Genomic DNA, 25,225 nt, shown 5'->3' with positions numbered 1-25,225 from the left:
AAATTTAACTTTAAGATTGTAGAGGTAAACTTACAAATGCGTGAGGTTTAGGAGGACTATTTAAACATCATTCTAAAGAATTATTGTTTCTATTAAATAATGTTTGGAATAGATCACTAAAATATTGAGGAGTTAATCAAGGATATCTAGAAACAGGTACACCCTGAGTTAATTGTAAATATAAAATGTTTAAGAAATATCATGTAGCAACTACACTAACGATAGATCCAAAACTACTTATTAAATTTCAACCAGCAAAAGCATCAGGGTAATCACTAATACGTCGAGGCATACCTTGCAGCGTGTTCTTATAAATAATATCTGTAATAATTCTTTAGAATAATAAAGTTTATTCTTATACACTTTATGTGTATCTATATATTTTTTTAACTAAATTTTTTACTGCTAATTTATAACAACTCTTTTGTATTACCATTGTAAACATAAACTTTTTACTTAACTTAGCTAATGTTTATCGACTTTTTGGTTTACCAAACATTGGATTGTTGCCTCCAGTTTAATTTCTAAACATCTGTTCTATAAACGCTTTTGATTTAGGTTTATTAAACATGGAATTTTACATATCTAGCTTTGATTTTATCATTTTAGCTATAGTTTCAGGTTTATGCTTTTTTGATCAAAAGGGATTTAATTCACCAGATAATAAAGCGCTAAGTTTAGATTTAGTTTATTCATATAAAGGTTTACCTTTTCTAAACAGCAATTAATTTTTTCTGAATATTTAAACCCTAAAGATGATCCGGCACGAGGATTAAGATTTAAAATAGGTTTATATAAATCAATATAAAAAAGTAAAATATCTTTTTTAAAGTGTATATCTTTATTACCTAAAATTTCTAAAATAGCTAAACTATTATGACCATATTTTAGAAGAAAGTTAGAAATATATCTATTATCCGTAAGACGAGAAGGAAAATAATTTTTATTAAATCGTAAGCACTACCTATATATTATTTACCATTAACTAAATTATGTAAAAGATAAATACCTGAAGTAGATTTATGACTACTTAAAATTAAACCTTTATTTTTTAAAAGGCTATCATAAATAATAATAGGTTTAGATTTTAAATTAACTTTGTAACTTTTCTTTATTATGATGACAATATAATTATTATTATTAACTGATTCCTCTTCACGATCTTCATTCTCCTCTTCTAGGTCTTCAGGTTCTTCTTTTGGATTCCCTTCAGACGAAAGAGTATCAAAATTATCTTCTAAACTTTATTAAAAATTTATTACTAACAAGATAATATTTATAAGAAAAAAAGTATATTATTTCTAAAATACCGGACTATATCTTCATCCTATAAGGACGTATCTCGTGTAGTCTCTGAGGATCCTACTAATATTACAAAAGAATACTTTGGTTTCCTGCTGATAATCCAAGACCTAAAAGTAAAACAAGTTTACTAAGTATTTTAGGATCTTCCAGCATATAGAGATATGCAAATTACAAATTACTTTGTAAAAGGGCCTGCAGACCTAAGAAATGTTGCAATAATTATTATTTCATATATAAATTAAACCTTTTAAAAATTATAAGAACTATTCCAAGTTTATTACAAAATAGTTATAACTAAAAAACTAAATAATTATTATAAGAAAAATATTTAATAAGGAATAAATATTATAAACTAAAAAATTTCAATTTAAAGATATAAAAAAATTTTTTAATTTTTATTTTTTCCTTTTAATTGTTATTATCTTATAAAAGAAAAGATTAATTAATAAAGAATAAAAATATATGAAATATAATTTATATTTAGATCATATCATTATCCTTTTATTAGCTAGGATATTTGGCGTATGATCGTTGAAGGGTAAAAATACTTTACTTCCCTGCTGATTATTATAAACATATAATTTTCCAGCAAATAGCCAAATTATTAAAAGATTATATATTATTAAAAATATATTAATCTAAATTCAATATAATATTACTATTATAAGCCCCCAACATTAATATTTCGAGGGAAGAATGTAAGATTACATTATATGGACTATATCTTAACTACCTTGTTTATAACATGATAGTCTCTTTCGTGTAGTCTCTGAGAATCCTACTAAGATACAAATAAGTATCCGTTCGTTTTCTGCTGATTGTCTAGATATACTTAAGATTATTACTGACTAATAAACTAAAAGTCGAGTACTTAAGCCTTATGAGAGTTTCCAGCATATAGAAAGATTGGAAGGGGCTAATCTTATTAGATTTGACGAGGAAAAGATTGAATAAGTTACCCAAATTTGAATATCAATACTTTTTTTTTTATCTAACTTTAGCAGCATTAATAGATGGAAAAATCAATTCTTCACCCTTTTGATTATAACAAAAACAAAATCACTACCAATACCATATTGTGGTGAAAGTTTTCCTTTTAATCCTTTGGACGGATGACTACGAGTAAGAAAAAATTTTTTAATACTATCACTAATAGCTTTTTTTGTTTCAAGAGAAGTAACACTACCAAATTTAGGATGATTCTCCTTTTTAAAAAGCTCTTTTAATTTTTTAATAGTATCAATAGTATGACGATAACCAGATGAACTACCTGCAATCTTCAATACATTATATTTTGGTTTATAATAATCAATTAATTTTTGTTCTAAATCTGAACAAATAATAATATCTGAACCACAAAAAAAATTTTCTAATTTATCTTTTCTCATAGCTCTACTTATAACTATTTTTGTAGGCTTATCAGAATATGGATGAAAAAAATGACTAGTCAAAGACTACTACCTACATATAAGTCATTATTAAATAGATATACACCAGATTTTCCTCTTAATTTTTTATAAATCAATTTTTTATCTTGTTTAACATTATTAAAGTATAGAACAAAATCATCAGGATTGATAGGTGAACCTCCATCTGATAAACCACTATTAAATCATTATCTTTTATCAAACCTACTTCCCAATAAACTAACCCCAATAAATAAAACTCAGAAATGTACTTTACTTGCAAATATATCATAAGATAAACCTAAAATTTTAGGTATTCAGAAATATCAACCACTAAATAAAGCAAAAACAGCACCCATTGATAATACATAGTGGAAATGCAAATTATACATATAGTATAAATTGTGGACTGTATCTTTACCTGTGTTATATTAATATAATAAATATTTATTTACAAAAGGTACTTTATATCATAAAGGATTATCATATTTAATTCAATCTAAAACAAAGTTTGAGTATATTTTATGTTCTATACTATGTTTAGGATACGTTTTATATTTTCTAATATCTAAAAAGGATTTAATTTTAGTAACCCTATAGAATTTCATATTAGAATATAATCTATTATGCATAAAGTAATTATATATAAATACCATATGATTAACATTTTGAAATTTAAATGAAATAGAGGAAAAATATTTAGAACCCTTTAACACAGAAGATTTATTACGTATTATAATAGCAGGTTTACAGTTTAAAATAGTATTATCAAAATTTAATTTAGATGTATATTCATTATATTTAAATTCTAAATTACATTCTATTCTATTTCCAGAATAATTAAACACTATACTACCATCAGTATCAACTAAACCTGCAAAATATGAGTCATTTAACCCTATATTATAGTTAGCTTCAATATAATCTATATTATATAAATCACAAGCCTCTTTTAAACTAGGTACTTTAAGTCTAATTAAACCATTAATATTATTAATAATATATCTCATAGTTTCTTTAGTAGAAACTGTGTATATAGAATATGGCTTATTTTTATCAGTCTTAATTTTACCTATATGTAAATAATCTTGTATACGTGTTAATATTCTAATATCTCTATTATGTAATTTTATTCTAATTTGTTTAAGAACTCTTTTTTTACTAATAGGATTTGTTCTAATATCAAAATTACCATCCCCATCTATTATACCCGCAAATCAATTTCAAAAATTACAATCTTTATTCACAGGTAACTGACGTACAGTCTCTGAAAATCCTTTACAGTTTTCTGCTGATTGTGTACCTATAAATTTTAAATTTATAAAAGTATTATTATTTTGACTATTTAAAAGAATATTATTCCTACTAACATCTAGTTTATAAAGATAAAACGTATTAATAAATAGTAAACAATACATATATAATACAGTTTCCAGCATATAGTCAGTTACAAAATAATATTTAAATATATTATTTTGGCCCATTTGAGCTACCACATAATAAGTCTATATATTGTAGCAAAACTCAGGTCACCCTGAGGATCGGACTATAACTTATCTAATCGTTTAATTTAATAAACTTTCGACTGCCACGTTTAGTCTCTACGGAACCTACTCAATAAAAGTAAAATTTACTTTTATTTTTGGTTTCCACGGTATTATCTAGTATTTTTTTCTTATTATTGGCTTTTCAATAATAAGTAATATATAAATATACCCATAATACTAATCATAACAATAAATTCTCTCATCTTTATTTATTTAATCCCTCCTTAAGTAATTTTATTTTATTAAATCCTTCAGGAGTTAAATGTGCTTTAGAATTAATTAATAACACAATTTCTTTAAATATTAAATAATTTTTAAGTTTATTACCTTGTAATTTATAAACATCAAAATGTGGTAATACTTTATTTATTAAATCAGATTTTCTACTTATATAAAATCTTGCTGATTTTCGAGTTAATGAACTATTTATAAAACCTGTATTTTTAAAAAATTTCTGTATTTTGTGTAATAATAAAATATCTCTATTATGTAACTCTATTATAAAAGTAGCAATTATTTGATTAGTTTTAGATGAAATATTAACAGAAAAACAACCTTCTCCTTCTGAGAATCCACTGATATAATTAGGATTTAATGGAATATCTACAACCTCAAAAATAGGTTTATCTATTGCTTTTACATCAGGGAAAATAGCTTTTAATTTATCTGATAATCCTTTATTTACTACAGATTTTATAGATAATATTTTATATAATCCCTCTTTTTGTAAATGTTCCTTATTTAATACTAATTCTGCACATTGAACTCATAAATCATAATCTAATTTTTTCATACCTTGTAAAGGATACTCTTTAAAATGAGGTATAACATATTGATATATCTCCTTTAAATTAGTTATTTTTAATCTAGTATCTTTAGTAGACAGTATAGATATACTTCCAGCTTCTCCAAAAAAAGATTTTAATTTGTATAATAAATCTAAATCTTTTACATGTAAATTTATTTCAAATGATAATTGAACTTGTTTTACTTTATTATTACTTGAATTTAATTTTATAAACACAATAAAAGAACCTTCAGCATCTACTAGTCCAGTAACTCAATTAGGATCTAATTCTATTGTTTTATTATTTTTAGAATCTAAACTTGAATATAATCTAGTTCATATGTCAGAATTAAAAGATAACCCTCTATTTTTTCTTGTTTTAGATATATTTTGCATATTTATAAATACAATCATAATTATTATTAAAACTATCTCTATAGAGATATACCGATTTAAATAAGTCAAAAATCTATTTTAATAATAATTTTTCTCATGATTAATTAAAATCTAGACTTCACCGTTAGCAATATAATTTATTATATTACCGAAAAGTTAATAACTTTTCACGGTGGCAAGACAACATGACACTTATTTAATTTTTTGTTTTCATTTATCGAAAGACTCTGCTTTCTCACCTAATAAAGGATAGTTATTAAAATGATTCAGAATTGTTTTTAATGTTTCTTTTTTATATATTTCTATACAATAAAAATTACGAGAGAGATTTCTAACTATATTAGTAGTACCTAAATATTCTTTAATAAGATTTATTAAATAAATATCATCATTATGTCCAATAGAAAAAGAATGATTATTACTTTTTCTAATAGAAAAACTACCTTCAGCTTCTACAAATCCGGAAAATCAACCTTTAAAGTAATTAGGTAAAGTTATAATACTTTTTTCAAATTCAAACATATTAGAATTTATAATAGATTCTTGATCATTATATTTATTGTTTCTATTTAATAAATATCAATCTATTGAATTTCTTAACATACATTCTTTCAAAAATTTAAGTTGACATATTTTTTTTGAAGTTAAAGGAGGATAAATATCAAAAATTTTAATTATTTCTTGAATAGTCTCCTTTTTATTAACTACTCAAATAACATCTTTACCTTTTCCAGTTATCCTAACACTACCTCCAATTACTTTGGCAATTTTTATTAACATATTATAATTTGATCTTAGATTAGATAATTTGATAACAAGCCTATATTGTATTGACTGTTTACGTCAATGATTTACTTGAATGTTACCATCACCATCCATTAAACCAACTCAAAACATTTTTATATATTCATCATCATTAATTAAACTATTTGTATTTTCTAAAAGATCATTTTTTAAACTACCTTCATTTTTTTTTTCAAAGATAGTAGTTACAGTATGAAATAAAACTAAGATAGTATAACTAATTATAAGTATTGTATCATGGAAAGCTATATCAAGTGAAGCATTAGCTAAAACAACACCACTTACAAATAAAAAATTCATTAATCTATTAATCTTTCATAACTAAATATATACCCATTATAAATACCATCTAACCTAGCATATTTTTTATAGTACTATGATTTATATTTAATGCTCTTTGGGCATCTGTTACTCCATCATAATAAATTTTTTATTAGTATCGTATACAAATACTGCTTTTCTATGACTATTATTGTTTATATCTAATACTAAATTATCACATTCTTTTGAAGATCAATCAGATATAATAGATGTGTCATTTAAATTATAAGGTATATTTTTTATATATCATTCACCTCTAAATAATGTTTGTTCTTTAATAACATTAACAATTGTAGGATGATTTGATTTAATTAATTTAGAGAAAGTTAAAACCGAAGGAAAAATAACTTTTTATATGAGTTATATATATAAACAGAATAAGATGAATTAGCTTCAATCATTCTTACCTTACTTTCAATAGAATGGGATTTATTATTATTATTTTCATCCGTTAAAGCCATTGCTATTAAACCTTTAGTTTTTTCAGAGTGGACTCTATTATTAGCTAATTCAGATAATAACTTTTTAGTTTCCTCTGTGTGTTTATAACCTAAAGAAGAATAACCTTATTTTAATACATTATAATAGGGAATAACATGTGATATATAAAAAGTTACTCTAACAGTTAAAGACTCAGTTCCAACATATTCTAAGATTAAAAGAGAAAAGTTTGACTGATCATATTAAAGTAAAGCTTTTATAATAGGGATATTAGCATATTGTTTACTTTTTAAAAAAGCATTATTAAGATAATTTTTCATTCTAGAAGCTAAATTAATAGAACTTTCTACATAAGCATGACCATTTATCTTATTAATTAAACAGTAAACACCTGATTTATCTCTTTGTTATTTTAATATATTAACCCTATCTTCTTTTAAACTATTATATACTTTTAGAGGTTTTAAATGTCTTATTATCCCCAGTAATAGGACTAAAATAGGGACGAATTAAGTGATTAAAGTATTTATTGTATAAATAGATTAATGAATTTTTTATTTCTTGGACTATATCTTCTGCTTGCGCAGGACTACGTCTAGTCTCTGAGGTTCCTACTAAGATATTTATCTTGTTTGATAATATCAATTGGTTACCTGCTGATTGTTCAAAATTATAAATTTAACTGAGATAAAAATCTCTAATAGTATAATTGTCAGAAGTTTCCAGCATATAGTAGTCTTTAAAGGGAGAACTAAGTGGCTTATTAATCCTCCAATAGTAAACATAACAACAAAACCTAAAGCAAATAACATAGCAGGTGTTAAATGTAAAGAACCACCATAACAAGTAGCTAATCAACTAAATATTTTAATACCTGTAGGTACTGCAATGATTAATGTAGCGGCTGTAAAATAAGCTCTTGTCTTAAATTTGGACAGTATCTTGATTTAATATCTTAAATATTAAACCTCTTGCGTGCTTGTCTCTGAAGAACATTTAGATGCAATACTTTTAATTTTTTTTATACCTTCAATTTCAAGATGTTTTCCTTCAGTTATCAATATATATACTTTTCTAAATTTTAAATAATCTATATATTTACCAGCAAATAAATTAAATTTATCAAAATAATTTATTAAATCAAATGCTGTTTTATAACCTGAACTTTTATAACATCAAATACCTGAACTATATTGAGATATATTACCTTTTTTAAGAAGATTATATAGAAGTTTTAAAGGTAATTCGTCATTTTGTTTTAAAGAATATTCTAATCTTACACTATATCCTGTTTTATGTGTTTTACTTTTAGGTATACTAATATGAAAACAACCATCAGCTTGTGTAAAACCAGCTAATCAATAATTATCTAAACTCAAAACCTTTAAAGGTGGTAAAATAACAATATTAAATTCTTCACTATATTTGTGTTTAATTAATTGTTCATATTTACTAAAACTTACTAATTTTCCATTAATTAAATATAAAATAATAGATAATCCTTTTATATTTTTACATATATATCTTACCGCTTTTTTATTTTTAATCTTATAAACATTACCATATCCAATTTGTTTTTTTATATAGTAAGCTAAAGAAACATCACATTCAGCAAAAATAATATGCAATTCTTTTTTACCAAATCAACCATTTCCTTCTATTAAACCAGCTAAAAAATAACCTAAATCATCTCTTGTTAAATTACTTTTATGTTTACCCTTATGTTCTGAAATTGAAGGTATATCTGTATATTTATTATAAGTATTTTTAGTAACTGCCTTAGCTTTTGTACTAAATTTAAATTTTCTTGCTGATTGTCTTAATAGTACTGTTAATACAGACTGTGTTAAGTATATTGTACCTAACATAATAAATATGAGTGGAATACTTAACCAAGAGTTTCCAGCATATAGCAAGATTTTTTTAGTGAACACAAATTTATCCACATCTAAACCAACAGTATACATGTGATGCAAAACTGTTAATAAATATTTTATATTTACCCATACAAATTTGTATGCTTCTTTCACAAGAAGTGTCGGACTATATCTTCATCTTTAATCTCCACCCGTTTTATTTGACACACTTTTATTTAAATTTATTTGTTTGCAAACTTGAGCTAATCCTTATTCAGTTAAGTGTAATTTATTAGATATTTGATTATGGTTAGTTAATCATTTTTCAAAAGAAATAGATTTTTTAGTATATAAGGAAAATAATTTTAAGTACGATATTACACCATTTAATGTTTTAAACCCGGTAGCTGTATAACGATAAACATTATCAGTACCGGATCTTAATCTTACTTTACCAAATCCAAACAATTCACAAATTTTATCTAATATAAGACTATCTTTTTGATCTAATAAGACTATATCTAGAATTTGCTGTAATAGATACATTAAAACATCCTTCACCATCTGTATATCCAAATAATCAGCCATCCTGTAATGTAATCGAAACAGGAGTATTGTTTAACTTTATAGTATTAGAACCAAAACGTCTATTTAAAGCATTAATTCATAGAGCTAATTGTTCAATTCTATGAATAAGAGCTAAATTACCATTAAATAAAAAAAGTAAAATATGTGCAGGATGATCAACCATTCATCTATAAAATTTATTATTTTTTCCTTGAGGGAAATGTCTAACAACACCTATATTTAATTTATCTTGTATATTATAAAGTATAGCACTTTCTTTTTGAGTAAGAACAAAACGTACTCTTTTACCTTCTGCATATATTTGGATAGCTCCTTCTGCAAAACCAATAAACCAAGTTAATCATTTATCAGATAACTGGTCACTATTATTAAATAATGTATTAAAATAAGTAGGGAAAGGGGGGGAAAAAGATGTCTTGCTTGTAGTCTCTGAGACACTTTGTTTGCATTCCTCTAAGGAATTCAGGGACATATTGTCTGCTGATTGAGTATAGCTAATTAAACTTTTACCTTTCAAGGTGTTAATTAGCACTAAACTGTTCCAGCATATAGCAAGATTAATTAAATTTCTTATATCACTATAAGGTGAAGCCATCTTAAAACTTCAAACAATAAAACCTAAAATACCAATAGACATCATAGCGTAAACCATTCCAAGATACAAATATATTATTAAATATATTGGACCATCTCTTTTTCAACTTATTTATAATTATCTCATTTTTTAAGAAAATTTTTTCAAATTTTACCTAGTGTAGAATTACTAGAAGCTAAATGAGCTTTTAAATTTCTAAGTTGATAATAATTAGTTAATAATTTTAATCTTTTATTTTTAGCAGATCTTAAAGGATTAATTTCAAAATAAGTAAGTAATTTAATAATCTCATCTTTTCGAAAAACAACTCATTTAAAAGCACCTTGTTTAACTATAGGATAAACAGTACCACCATATAAAAAAACTAAATTATCTAATAAAAATTTATTTTTTTGAGAAGCAGTAATAAATACTTGATTCGATAATAAATTTAAATAAATACTACCATCAGAATCTATAAAACCAGCTAATCAACTACTATTATATGTTAAAGGTTGAGGAGTTTTTAAAGGAATATTATATTTTTCACATAATTTTCCTAATTGTATAATACGAACAGGATTTATTATTAAACCATTAACTGCATTAATAACAAGTAATATACCATTTTTATGATGTAATCTGTATCTTAATCATTTAATATTAGATTTAATTTTTACAGATCCACCAAATTTTTGTTTAATTAAATAAAGACAATGTTTATCTCTAATCTCCATAGTAATATCTAAACTTGCATAACCTTTTTTCGATAATGTAAAACAACCATTTCCATCGATTAATCCAGCTAATCATTGATTAAATTTTTTTTCATTAAAATTATTATTTGTTGAAAACAAACGTATGGCCTCTGAAATTCCTACTCACATGCTTAATCCTATAGACATTGAAGTCAAGGATTTCAAGTTTAAATAACTTGGTGTTTTGGTTATTTGCGGGTTATTAATATGGAAAAATCCTTGTACAAACATTTTTACATTATTCATAATATTATAAATATTTATTAAATAAGTATTTTGTACTATATATTCTATTAATTTCCTGCATATAGTTTGTTTCGTTAAATTAACATTTAAAGGGCCATCTTGACCAAATACATTTTTACTTGAACTAGCTGAAATAACAGTACTTATTATACCAAAACCAGGTATAATTAATATATAAACCTCAGGATGACCAAAGAATCCATTTCTCCAAATTTAACTTAATAATATTCTCATATTAAATCCAGGTACCATACTAAAAAATATGGGCTTGTGCATATATATAAATATATGGGAGAAATCGACTATACATTAAGCATCATTTCAGACACCCACCGGTGAACTAGTCTGTAGCGATTTCTTAAAAAACCGACGGTCTTTAAATGAGTAATTAATTGACCGTTTTCACCAGCATCGCTAATATTTATACTATTTTTCCTTATATAATTATATACACTAAAACTTATAAACTATTATATAAGCTTTATGTTTAAGAGTTGCAAATAGTAATCACTAAATATTAACTAAATCTATGGTATATTGAAATATCAATATTTACTCTTTAAGATCTTATATCTTTTTACATCTGTCCTTAGAGCTTCATAACTTATACGTTAAACCATGATTTTTTTTCCCAATATATTTATTTCTTATATTTATTTATCATTCTTGCTTTTTCAATTAATTTTTTTAATTTTTCTTTATTTAAATGATCTTTATTTATAATATCCTTATGAACTTCTTTTCACAAAATATAAGAAGAAGATTTTCTAGTAAACAATGTATATTTATCAAAATAAGGAAAAATATTTTGACAATTTTTAACTCCACCTATACGATATTCATATACATTTTCTACTAAATGTTTAGTAACTTTACCTGCATTAAATAATAAAGATAAATGTTCTAAAATATACTTATTATTTTCTCATTTTTGTGCAATATTAAAATTAAAACTGTAATCTCCTTTCTCACTAATTGAACAAGTAAAGCAACCTTCTGCGTCAGTAAATCCACTTAATCAACTATTATTTAAACTAGGTAAGTTTAAATTTTTTTTTAATATAACAGTATTTAATCTAATTCTACCTTGATTACATCAAATATTAAATCCTTTAACAAATTTATCAAATTTTTGATGAACACTAGGCAATACAATATTACCATTTAAAATACTAATTATAATTTCTATTTCTTTTTTATTTTGTGTTACATATCTACTAGTTAATAATGATTGAGGTATTACTTTACCAAAACCTAAAGTTTCTTGTATAAAATTTAAAACTTGAATCTCACTTGTATTTTGTCTTATTATAAAAGCTAAATCTCCTCTATTATTTACAATAAAAGATCCTTTACCTTCAACAAATCCAATAAATCATGTTAAAAAATCTTTTGATGGTGAAAGATTATTAGAAAAAGTTTTATATTTTTCATAAAATAAATCAAAATTAAAATTATTTGAAAATTTTCTATTAATTAATATCTCTTTACAAATTATATTTAATAATGAAATTAATAAAATAAATAAAGAATAACCTTTAAATATATTATTCGAGAAAAGATGTTGGTATAATATAGGATCACCTCCACCAGCTATTTCAAAGAAAGATGTATTAAAGTTACGATCAGTTAATACCATAGTAATTGCCAATCTATTTTATCTGCAAATATTATTTTTTTTTTTAAACAGATACTCATATATTTACATATATGTTTTGACTATCTCTTATTTATTTTATATAAGTTTATATTATTCTTTTATAAATATGGTTATATTTTTATAATATTTAATTTGTTTTATATATTTAAATATCTTTAATCATCTTCTTCAAATAATTTTACAATAATTTTATTAATATTTTAAATATAAATATTTAATATTAAATTAATAATAGCTAAATTAGTTTTTAAATTAATTATTAAAATTATATATTCAAATCTTTAATATTAGTTATATTAAATACAAATTTTATAATAATTTTTTAAATTATAAAAGGATTATATATAAATATTTATTACAATTTTTCAATATATAAATAGTACTATTTTATTTAATTAATTTTATTAAATAAAGGGTAAATTATAAATATAATTTATATAATATAATAAAAAAAATAATTAAAACTATATATTATGTATATAACAATTTAAAGAATATAAACTAATACAAAGAATAAATTATGGCATATAGTCTATGAAGATTCCTAATAGGGGTTTTTTCCTGCTGATTGTGTAAAAGAAAACAGTTTTCAGCAATTAGCCATATTTAAAGCTGGCACAAATAAAATACCAGCTAATACAGGTAAAGATAATAATAATAAAACAGCAGTAATAACAACAGCTCAACCAAATAATGCAAGTTTATGTAATTTAATACCAGGACTTCTCATATTAATTATTGTTGTTATAAAATTAATTGCACCTAATAAACTACTAATACCACTTAAATGTAAACCAAATATAGCTAAATCTACACTAGGTCCACTGTGACTTTGAATACCAGCTAAAGGTGGGTAACGTGTATGTTGGTAACCTCATTTATTTTAACTATCGTTACACTCAATGAATTTCTCCATTGTTCGGACTATACCTTTATCTTAAAAACAATAAAGATATATTATTTATTATAGAATTCAAAATCATTAATTTCCATTAATTTAGTTTTTAATTTTCTAATAATATTTCTAATTACAAACAACTTTTCAAAATCCCCTTTATGTTTAGTATAAGATCTTGCTCATATTCTATATTCAACAGATTTCATACTTTTCATAGTATTATGAAAATACTTAATAATATTTTCAATAGCTTTTGAATTAGTTGTATCTAATATATAATAATTATGATTTAATTTAAACTTAACAACAGTTGGTATATGTAATATAGATTTAATAGCCTCTAATACTATTTTATCTAACTTTTGAGTTAAACCAAAACCGTGGACAATTCTAGTTTTGTCTTTTGAAACTAAATAAAAACTACCTTCGGCTTCTACAAACCCCACTAATCATGGTTTAGTCATAACAAGATTAACATCAAGAGTAGTATCAAAAGGTAATTTAATTTTAGATCAAGCATCTGACATATAATTTACAGGAAGAGATTCTTTTTTTATTTCAAATAAATATTTATCTTTTTTCTCTTTAGAAAGATTTTTATCTTCTAATATATCATAAGCTTTTTTTAATTTCAAATAATCAAATCGTTTACTAGTTAAAAGAGGATATTTATCAAATATAGGAAATATAAAATTAGCTAATTTTTTTCTATCTCTTATAACAAATTGCCCTTTTGTTCTATCTTTATTAACAGAACCAACACAAAGTTGTTTTTTTATATAATAAAGAGCTCTTAAATTATATCTAGATAAAGTTATTTTATATATTAAATTCCATTTACCATTTTGATATGCTATGTGAAACGTTCCATCTCCATCTGTCATACCAACTAACCATTGTTCAAATCAAATTTTATTGTTTTTAAGATACTCTTTATTAAGTCTCTGATCAGTAGAATAATATTTATTAACTACTAAGGCGTATCGTCTCCATGCAATAGACATTTTTACATATGCTATATTTAATATATAACATGAGTAGTCTATAACATTTACTTTAATTATATAAAATAATAGAAGAAGTCCACGCATCGAAAAGAGTTTTGTTTTTTTAGAGTCACCTCTAAAGAACTCCCTACCTATTTTAAGAGTTCAACCTGTCAAAAAAAAAATAATAGACTATTTCCATCTCATCATTGTTAACCCTGATTACATTAAAGAGTAAAAACTATTTAATGAATCTTAATTAAATTGAGTTCTTTTAGTATTCATCCTGTTTTTTAAAAAGATTAATTTAGATATACCCTCTTTAGTTTTATACTCTCTAGACAATCTTATAAGGTGAAATTCACCTCAATTTAATAAATCTTGATCTTTGGAACTAAATAAAGGATAGATTGATAATAACTTATTAAAATATCACAAGATTTTATTGTTATAACCTCATAGGACAATTCAACAGAATTATTCTTAGTTTTTTTAATTTCATTGACCATCTTTATGCCAAAAAATTCTCTAATTTTTTTTCAGAGTTATTTTCTTTTGATATATTAGAAGTAATTTTATACAATTGTTAAATAATTTTTTACTACTTCAGCTAGACCATTTGAATTTAAATTGAAGCTAAAAAAAAATTACCATCCCCTTCTATAAATCCAGTTAATCAAGGATTATTACTCAAATAATTGTTATCTAAACCTAATTTAGATATTTTAGTTTTTTCATCTAATCTAGGATTTAATCAATCAATTAATCTATGAAGGGGAGTTTACATATTACCATTAAGAAGTACAGGAATCTTTTGGATTGAATTTAAATATTTTTGGGATAGACCAAAATACCTCCATTTAAAACTTCTTTAATTTTTTTGGCTAATGATGCATCTTTTTCTACAAAAGTGATTTTTACTACAGGGTATAACAATTTACCTTTTTGATTTCTAATTGTTTTAGGTACAATTATAGATTTAACTAAATAATGACCTATTAACTTATCATTAGATGAATAATGAAATAAATGATGTTTAAAGAAATATTGTAATATCTTACTTAATTTTCTATTAAAATAAGATATAATCTATTATATTTATACTTTCGTATAAAATTGGACTATATATTTCACCTTATAAGGTGTATCACTTGTAGTCTCTGAAGATCCATAAGATATATTTTATGGTTTCCTGCTGATTTTCCTTTGAAATAAAAAACATAATATATATTACTATATTCTTATTATATTAGGACTTCCCAGCAAACTGTGATATTCATTATAGTAATTACTTACTACTCGGGCACAGGGTTTATACCCGCTCCATTTTCAATTATAGTAGCAAAAATAAATAAGAATAAACTAGGTATTAATAGTAGGGTCGACTGCCCGCACCCGCAAGTGGCAACGATCAGCCTCCCTCCGAACCGTACGTGCAACTTTCACTGCATACGGCTCTCCCCTTTCAAGTTAGTACTAGTCTCTAGCTCCTTTTTTAATATGAAGATCTTTCAAACTGATGTCATTATATTGACCGTTGTGTATTTTTAAATGACAAGGTTTACATACTGGAATCTGTTTTCTATTTAGCGTAGACATTAGAGCTAAGAAACCAGTCGGTTTTCTACCTCCTTTTCTGATGTGTTTCACGTGATGCATTTCTACATCCTTGGGCTCACCACAGACTCAGCAAGGTTCAAAAGGATTGATTTGTGATCTAAGGCTCCAATCAACTACTGCAAATGGATCAACTGGATTAGTAGTACACTTTGTCAACAATTTCGTGTTTTTTTTAAAATTATCCAACGTGAATAAGCTTATAGACTTAAGTTTATTCTCTTCAGGTGAACTCAAGTACCTACCAAATCTGGCAAATGCTTGGGCTCTATTCGACAAATTGAGTTTTCTAGCCAGTGTCTTAGCACACGAGTGATGAATGAAAAAGTTGATAATTGAATGAAAGGAGTATTTATTATCTACAAAACTGTAATAATTAATAAGCCCTCTTATTACTGCGTTATATCTCAGAATAATAGATCTGTGATCAAGGAAAATTCATCTAGTGATAGCATTGGGTACTAGTTTGTTCTCTCCGGATTGGTCAGTATAAGTTTTAATAAACCCTGCCTCTTGTAATTTACTCATGATATGAGTAACAGGCATATAGAAATAAAGTCTGGCCTCATTAATTCTGGATTTAATAACTCTCCCTTTAACAGCTTTATATACTACCTTGGCTGAACCACTGACTCTTCTTCTGATATCAACTCCAAGGAATCTAACATCGTTCTTAGTCACATTAGTAATTTTAGTTTTCTCGTCACTCAATTCAATTTTCAGAACATCGTTAAGAAAACATTTACATTGATCTTTTATTTGAGATGCTAATGCTTTATCCCCTATGATACCAATTAACCAGTCGTCAGCGTATCTGACATACCTGATTCTGGTACCAGTTCTAATTCTCGAAGGAATAGAATTTCTTTCCTCTCTCAGATCTCTGATCTGTTTTAGAATGTCTAGACTTTTATTTGCTTGATACTCATCATGCAGTTTAGAAAGCTTGTTTGAGTATTTAACAATTTTCGAATTTACTTTAGAGATCAGTTTTTCTTTGGAAGATAATTGGTCAATTAAAGAAAGTATGAAAGTGTCAAACTCATTAAGGTAGATGTTAGATAATATGGGGGAAACAACACCTCCTTGTGGTACTCCAGTGTAAGTACTATACTTGACACCACCATCAATATATCCCGCCCTGAAAAGTTTCCATAGAAGATTAACAAATCTTTGATCTTTAATAGTTTTCTCCAGAATATTGATAAGTATCGCATGATTTACATTGTCAAAGAAACCCTTGATGTCCCCTTCGATCATTCAAGTAGTACCATTTCACTTAGATATTTGATGCAATGCTGTGTGACAGCTTCTCTTAGGTCTAAACCCATGAGACACCTCTGCGAATTTCCCTTCGAAAATAACTTCCAAGAGAATTCTTATCGATTCTTGCACTATTTTATCTTTATAAGTTGGTATTCCTAAAGGTCTAGTTTTTCCATTGGCTTTTGGAATGTAAACTCTTTTCACAGATGTGAATTTGAATTTCTCAGTCTTTAATTCTTTAACTAATTCATCGAAAAACAGCTCGTTAATACCATCCATCATTAAATTATCTACTCCCGGAGTCATGCTTCCGGAATTGCTTCTGATATTCTTGTATGCTTGATATAAGAGATCTTTAGAGCAGATCAACTGGTAAAGATTAACAAATTTACCATCGACTTGTACTAATTTCATTTCATTAGATGCACCGTTACCAGCAACATCCATAAATGATCTCGAAAGCTGGATCACTTTAGACATAGCTTGCATTCTTGGGCTATGTCCTAATATTAATCCTCCGTTACCATAGGAATTACTCCCCTTAGGCAATCTCGTAATTGATTCTTGATAGATTATATTTATTTTAGGTGTTCTGCTTTCTTCTTGTTGATTCTGCTTATTAACACTTCCCTTAACAAACCTCTGATCTGAATTTGTTAATGTTAATACAAGGACGCACAGTAGTTCCAAGGGGTTAAGTTGGCCCCCGCTGGCAGAATGGCTCACCATGATAAATTTATCTAGCGGTTCATTATAGGCTAGAAGCCCAGGAACCGCGTCTGTAGCATGCTCTGGTCCCTCCAGGATTTCCCCTTGTGGTAAGCTACATGATTTACAGTAAATTGGAAGATTACCGGTTTTAACATCTCATAATCAATCCGGTAGGTGAATTATTCCTACTGCTCATAAGAGAGCAAGAAAGATAAAGAGATTAAAACATACTATCAATATCCATAACGACGCACATCAAAAACTTATATTGTTTAATCTAGGGAATCTATTAAATACTTAGATTTTTTTACTAAGTATTATTGCAGTAATTTCTTACCTCAATGGACTATGTATTCAACCCCAATTTAGGGGTGCTTCGCGTGTAGTCTCTGAAGAACCTACTCGAATTTTTTAATTTTTTGGTTTCTTGCACATTCTCCCCATGTATTTATATGTTTTACTATTTATTAAGTCGATATAACAACTTTTTTTCAATAAATTGTATATAAAATCTGTTAACTGGAAAATACGATTCCTTTTTCGAGGAATTCTATGCAAATAGCGAAGTAATTATTAAAAGATTTACACCTTTTAACGGCATTCCCTGTTTAAACTTTATAATAATATTATAATTAATTCTTAGGTAAATTATTTAAATGATTTCAATTAAAAAATGTCCTATTATTATTCATTGAATTTTTAGCTAATTCAACTTTAGATATTCCATTTTCTGTATAATGTTCATTATTTAATCTTAATTTTGCAACAATCTCTCAATCTTTATAATCTAGGTATTTACTTGAATATAAAGGATATTTATTAAAATAACTTATAATTATTTTAATTGATTCTAAACTAGAAGCAGTTAAAGTATAATATGTGTTATCTGTTGAATTCTGTTTTCTAGTTAATAAATTACATAATAAAAATGTTGCTATTTTATTTAAAACATTATAATAGCTATTTTTTGATGAAGGGTCAATCATTCTTTGTTCAATTCTTAATCTACATGATATTTTTCTTTTTAAAGCATTTTCTTTTTTAGTATACTGTACTGAAAAACTACCATCTGCATCTACAAATCCACTTAATCATGCATTAGATAATAAAGAACTTTCACAAAGAGGTAATAATAATATATTAGTATTATGGTTTTTATTTAATCAATTTATTAATGCTTCTAATTGTCCTATTTTAGGAGTTCTAAGTTTTCCATTAATTAAAGAAACTATTTTTTTTAAACCTGCTACTGATGATATAACTATTACACAAGCATTATCACTATTTTTATATCTTATAAATCCTACTTCAAGAATATCTAGTAATTTTTTTGCTAAAGGTTCATTTTTTAAACCAAAAGTAATACAAAATCTAGGATTATGATTTTTTCCTGAAAATGTTTTTTGTATTCAAATATGACCATCACCTTCATATAAACCTGCTAAATATGAACCTAAATCATTATTATTCTCTTTTGTAGAATAATGTCTTACATTTGAATAATTAATATAATTATTATAAAAGTTTATCGGTCCTTTTTTTGCCATATCAGGACCTCCAACTAATAGAGGTAATAAGAAATTCATTTTTCTACAATCGTTAAATTGTATTTGGACTATATCTTCATCCATATATCTAATATAATGGAGTATAACGTATAGTCTCTGAGGATCCTATATAAAATATATTTCATTTTATTTTCGTTTCCTGCGGATTATCCATTTACATTTTTATTAATTTTTAGGATTATATACATTTAATTAAAAAATATTTAAAACTTTTACAATTCCTATAATAAAACTTTAGGAACTTCCTGCATATAGTTATATTTTAACAAGTAATATTACTATTACCTTCGGCAATTTCTTTTTTTATACATAAATTTCTAAACAATAGAATCTAAATGAGAAAAATCAAATTCCGTACGTTTTTTATTAAACTGAGCTTTTATTTTTTCAATCTCTAATATATTTTCACCTGTTTAAGGTTTACCTGCACGGAATATAATTTGTTGTACTACATATTTTCAATCTTTATAAGCTAAATATTTAGAAGAATATAAAGGATAACGATCAAAATATTCTATAACTTTAATATGACTTTGTATATTATGTGATATAACCATATAAGAAAAAAAAATTTTATCTTTTTGTTCTCTAGATCTAGAATATAAATTAACCTCTAAATATCTAGCTATAATACTCAAAATATTAAAATAACTAGTACTCCCTTGTTCAATTGAAGAATCTCTATGATAATTTTGTCTCAATTCTATACGAAAGAAAACTTGTACTCTTTTTGTAGTTATTATACCTTTCTTCTTTCTATCTATTAAATTAATACTAAAATTACCATCTCCGTCTGTAAATCCTGCTAACCATGCATTACTATTTATAGGTGAAATATCTAAACCTTATAAAGATATAGAACTATTATCATTTTCATTTATTCATTTAATAGCTGTATGTAATGCTTCTATTTTAGGTGTACGCATATAACCATTTATAAGGTTAATAATTTTTAATACATCTTCTATATTTTGAATATGTCATATTACACAACCTTGATGTGGTTTATTATACAATTTACCTACATTAAGTATAGATATTAATTTTTCAAGGTTTATCAGCTAAAGAAAATACTATTAAAATTTTAGGGGGATATTTTTTAGCTTTTGAATCTTTATCATGTATAGCAAAAGACCCATCTGCTTCTAATAATCCTGCTAAATAAGCCCCAAGTTTTAATCTTAATTTAGATTCTTCAATTTTTGATTCTCTTGTATATTTTTTTATTTGTATATTATTAATTTTGATTTTACCGAAACCTCCTATTAATGCTGGCATACCATTCTCATTAACTTTCGTTAATGTTTGGACTATATCTTTACCTTTATATATTATATACTAAGGTTTTTCACGTGTAGTCTCTGAGGAACCTACTAAATAAAAGTGTTTAATGCTACCTTGAGCCCTTTTATCCTCGGTTTCCTGCTGATTACCTAATCTTTCAAGTTGTAACTATATTCTGCCGCTATTCATTCAATGAAAGTCTGCAGTATTAGTATCAAAAGCTATAAAGGAATCTTAGCAAACAGTGAATAGAAAGTAAGATATTTCTATCTTACCCGGCCATGCCTTATGTTAAATATTTTATTATTGATAGGTAAATTTTCATTTTCCACGATAATAACCCGATTTTTCTCCTTTTAAGTAATTTCTAATAACTTGACGATTACCTTTTAGATGATTAGCTAAACTATTTAATGAATGAAATATTAAATTTTTATTAGGATCATCTTTAAACTCAGCTAATATAACCTTAGCTGCAGGATGTTTAACTATATAAAGTTTACGTTTATCATTAACTAAAGTTTTAATTTCATCCATAGTAAGATTACTAGTTTTAGTTGATTCTTCAATTAAATCTAAAGAAAAAAAAAAAGTATCTAAATATATAGTACCTGAATTTAAACATTCATTTAAAGTTTTATGATGTATACCAATTGAATCATAAAGATGTTGTTTTGATTCAAATGTATATAACAAAGTAAAATCCTCAGATTTATATAAATATATAGTAATACCTCTTTGTTTACGTAGTTTTTCACGTAATTCTTGACTCATTGGTTCATGATATCCAGAATTACTAGCTATTAAATCTACATTAAGATTTGGTTTTAAACTATCAATAAAATGCTGTTCTAATTTTACTACATCTTCTAAACTAGAATTAATATCCATAATATATATAGTTAATTTCATAGATCTAAAACCATGTTTATTTAAATAACGTAAAACTCTTCGTGCTTTAGTTTTTAATATAGAAGGCATAAAATAAGAACTTATTCTATTATATAAATTGATAGAGTGGCCTACATATAAATGCATACCGTCTAAACTTTCTCAAACGTAAACACCTTTTTGTTTTTTAGTTACTTTAAGTATAATATCTCGATTATTAAAAGGATCATCTACTAGAATCTTTGTATATTTGTGTTTACCCTTTAAATTTTTATCATTATCACCTTTGTAATCTTCGTTATTATCGTTACCTATTCGAATAATATTTTTTTCCTCCTCATTATTATTTATTGTCTCCGTATCTAATAATGATTGTGATTTCATATTTAACATATAAAAAATGTTGACCATAAAGAAAAGTTGGCTAGACCTAGGTCCCTTGCGGTTCCCGCCTGCCACCGAACCGTACGTGACAGTCTCCCATCATACGGCTCTCCGTTACTAGTCGTAGCAATCTGCGACGTGCTCCCTATTCGTTTATTAACTTTTAGACTTCCCCTTGTCTGATTTCTTCTTTTTAGATTTTACCACCTGTTTATTTGCCATTTCACGGAAAGTTGCTTTGTCTTCCTCGGTTCACGTGTTATTGTGTAGGCCAATGTGATGAGCTTTGCACAATGGAACTTGTTTCCTATTTATTGCGGCCATCTGTCTAGTGAATAAGTCTAGTTTAGAATCATGATTTCTCAGGTCTCTAATCTTACGGACGTGATGCATTTCTACATCTTTTGTTTCTCCACATATTACACATGATTTGAATAAATTGGAGCGAGTAAACTTAGCATTTCAAACTTTATCAATTCCTCCGAACGGATCCTTAATAGATTTCGTTCTGTTCATGATAGATTTCTTTTTAAAGTCTTCCGGTTTGAATAAGGATATTCTCCTTTTCTCTCCATTTTTGGATTCGATATCGCATCCTAAGTCTTTACCAAACTTACCAAACGCCTTGCTTAAGGTTCTAAGCTTAAACTTTCGAGCTAAGGTTAGTGCACATGACTCAGTGAGTAGTCACATAACATTAGCTAAGTTACGGGCGTTAGAGGTAAAGTCGTAATAATTGTAAATACCTCTCATTACTGAGTTGTAGTACATTATAATGTTGGCGTGATCCAGATTAATAAGGTTACCCTTGAACGTTCCTCTGAAAATCAACTTCTCATGCTCTTTATGCGAGGTTCTTTTTCTTATGAAACGATTTGTTTCTAACCTTTTTAGTACCTTTTCGTAGTCCATATGAAATCTAATTCTGATTTTCTTTCTTCTAACGATGGTTCTAGAGTCTGTTCCTTTGAGAGTACTGAACTTAGCGTTCAATACTTCCTTAGGCTTTATTATACCCCTCATGTGAGGAGCCATCATCTTGTATCCCAAGAATTTGATCGGTTCCACAGAGTATTTGATTATTCCTGTTTTATCAGGGTTTAACTTCAGACCCAATTGGTTAGTTACGAAGGATTGCACTCTCTCTAGTATTGCTACTGCAGTTTTGTGACTTCCTTCCACGCCTATAATAAAATCATCCGCATATCTAAGATAGTAAACTCTCACGTAGGAGTCGTCTTTTGTCATACTGGAGGTTACTAGCATTTTATTACGAATAGTATGATATAATTCCGGTTTGGTAATATCCTGGCCTTTACTTATCATGTATTTGCATTTGTTAGCTAGAGCCATATATTCCTGGCTTCTTATCTTTTTCACTCCAGTATTAAATTCCGCTTTAATACTTTCCATAAAAAGGTCAAGTTTATGAAGGAATATATTACACAATAAGGGACTTAAGATGGAACCTTGAGGAGTTCCTATATCTAGATTGTTGTGAAGTTCACCAAATTCAATATAACCTGCCTTCAACCCAGACTTTATCAGTTTGAGTGTTTTCTCACAAGTTATATTTTCCTTGATGATTTCCATCAATTTAGAGTGAGCAATTGAATCGAAGGCCTTAGAAAAATCAGCCTCGATTATAAAATGGCTACTTTGGAACTTTGCGTCTATGTATTGTATTGCAGTTTTAGTTCCTCTGTGTGGTCTAAAACCGTGAGAGCAATCTAGAAAGAATTTTTCATACACGGGTTCCATTATTAGCTGAATTGCCTTCTGAACTATCTTGTCCCGAGGTGATGCTATTGTTAGCGGTCTCGTTTCCTTCTTTCCCGGTTTGGGAATTTGTGTAAATTCAAACTTCCCATTTCTGAGATCTTTTTGAATCTTTTCCAAGAAGTTTAGACTCATCCCATCCAATGTTTCCGGGTTTACACCCTTAGTCATATTTCCTGGATTACTCTTGATAAGTTCATAGGCCACCGCTAGGTTTTTTATGTTGGCGATAGCCTTAATGTTAATATCTTTTGGGGACGTTGAAACTATGATATCATCGCTGCCACGTTTCGTCGGATGACCGGCTTTTGATGATATCGTTCGAATCTTTTGACTAGAAACTGTCACCCTTCCGAGTATTCCTCGTACTACGATGACTCCGTCACCCCCAAGAAATAGCCTTGGCCCCAAGACTATTCATTGGTACTTAGGTACCCTTAGGTTTAAGGCTAAGGGTACCCTTAGGTGATCCCGAAGTTCCTTAACGCGGGTAATTGTTATACTAGGATCTCTGCATTTGGTATTATTGTTAATACATTCACTATGTGTGATACCTAGCGTCGTTATAAGTTTGGCGGACAAACTGATGATAAAATGTCCGAACGACGCTCTCCTGCTCTTAATATAGCTTAACAGGTGTCCCAATACTGACAGGTCAAATGTACACAGATTCGTTAACCTGATCGTTGTATAACTTAGATAAGAAAGAAGTCCTATAGCAGCTATATTTGCTACGTTTCTTTCCGTTAACTTCCGCTTGGCCGTTTGGGTTTCCCCGAGAGGTTTGACCTCTCCGGCTGGAAGTCTCTTATCTTGACCAAACATCAAGAGTCCTTTAAGGACCAACCCGACATTAAAACACATCGGCGCACTCATCATGATTGCATGAGCTGTAATAATACTATTATATAATTGATTATCAGCTATATATTGCACACCTGGTGCCGATAATTCTAATCTAATTAATACAGAGAAAGCTGTACCTAATAAACCAGAAAATAAAGAAAACATTAAATATAATGTACCTATATCTTTGGCATTAGAAGATAAAAATCATCTTTCTTTTCACATAGTTATGTGAAAGATACTATTTTGATTAACTGACTCATCATTTGATTCACTTTTAGTTTGATAGTTTCTAAATAAATTTAA

General features: G+C 26.6%; 1 protein-coding gene across 1 annotated transcript; it reads right to left on the bottom strand. All coding sequences in view use genetic code 4, as the record gives it.

Moving 5' to 3' along the window:
- Window positions 1-10: 10 nt before the first annotated feature.
- Window positions 11-25,144, bottom strand: cox1 (cytochrome c oxidase subunit 1). The gene is made up of 14 exons: window positions 24,946-25,144; window positions 20,989-21,027; window positions 19,712-19,752; window positions 18,422-18,455; window positions 15,881-15,948; window positions 13,320-13,551; window positions 12,584-12,679; window positions 11,129-11,229; window positions 10,053-10,109; window positions 8,948-8,980; window positions 7,771-7,930; window positions 6,477-6,526; window positions 2,941-3,106; window positions 11-321 (listed from the first exon to the last, which is right to left on the bottom strand). The coding sequence occupies exons 1-14, from the start codon at window positions 25,142-25,144 to the stop codon at window positions 11-13; spliced, it is 1,587 nt and encodes a 528-aa protein (XP_065981958.1).
- Between the last annotated feature and the right edge of the window lie 81 nt (window positions 25,145-25,225).

The sequence above is a fragment of the mitochondrial genome of Coccidioides posadasii, assembly GCF_018416015.2.
Source record: "Coccidioides posadasii str. Silveira mitochondrion, complete genome".
In the NCBI taxonomy this organism is placed as follows: domain Eukaryota; kingdom Fungi; phylum Ascomycota; class Eurotiomycetes; order Onygenales; family Onygenaceae; genus Coccidioides; species Coccidioides posadasii.
The sequence above is the reverse complement of the archived record's forward strand: the minus strand, read 5'-3'. Positions and strand labels throughout refer to the sequence as shown.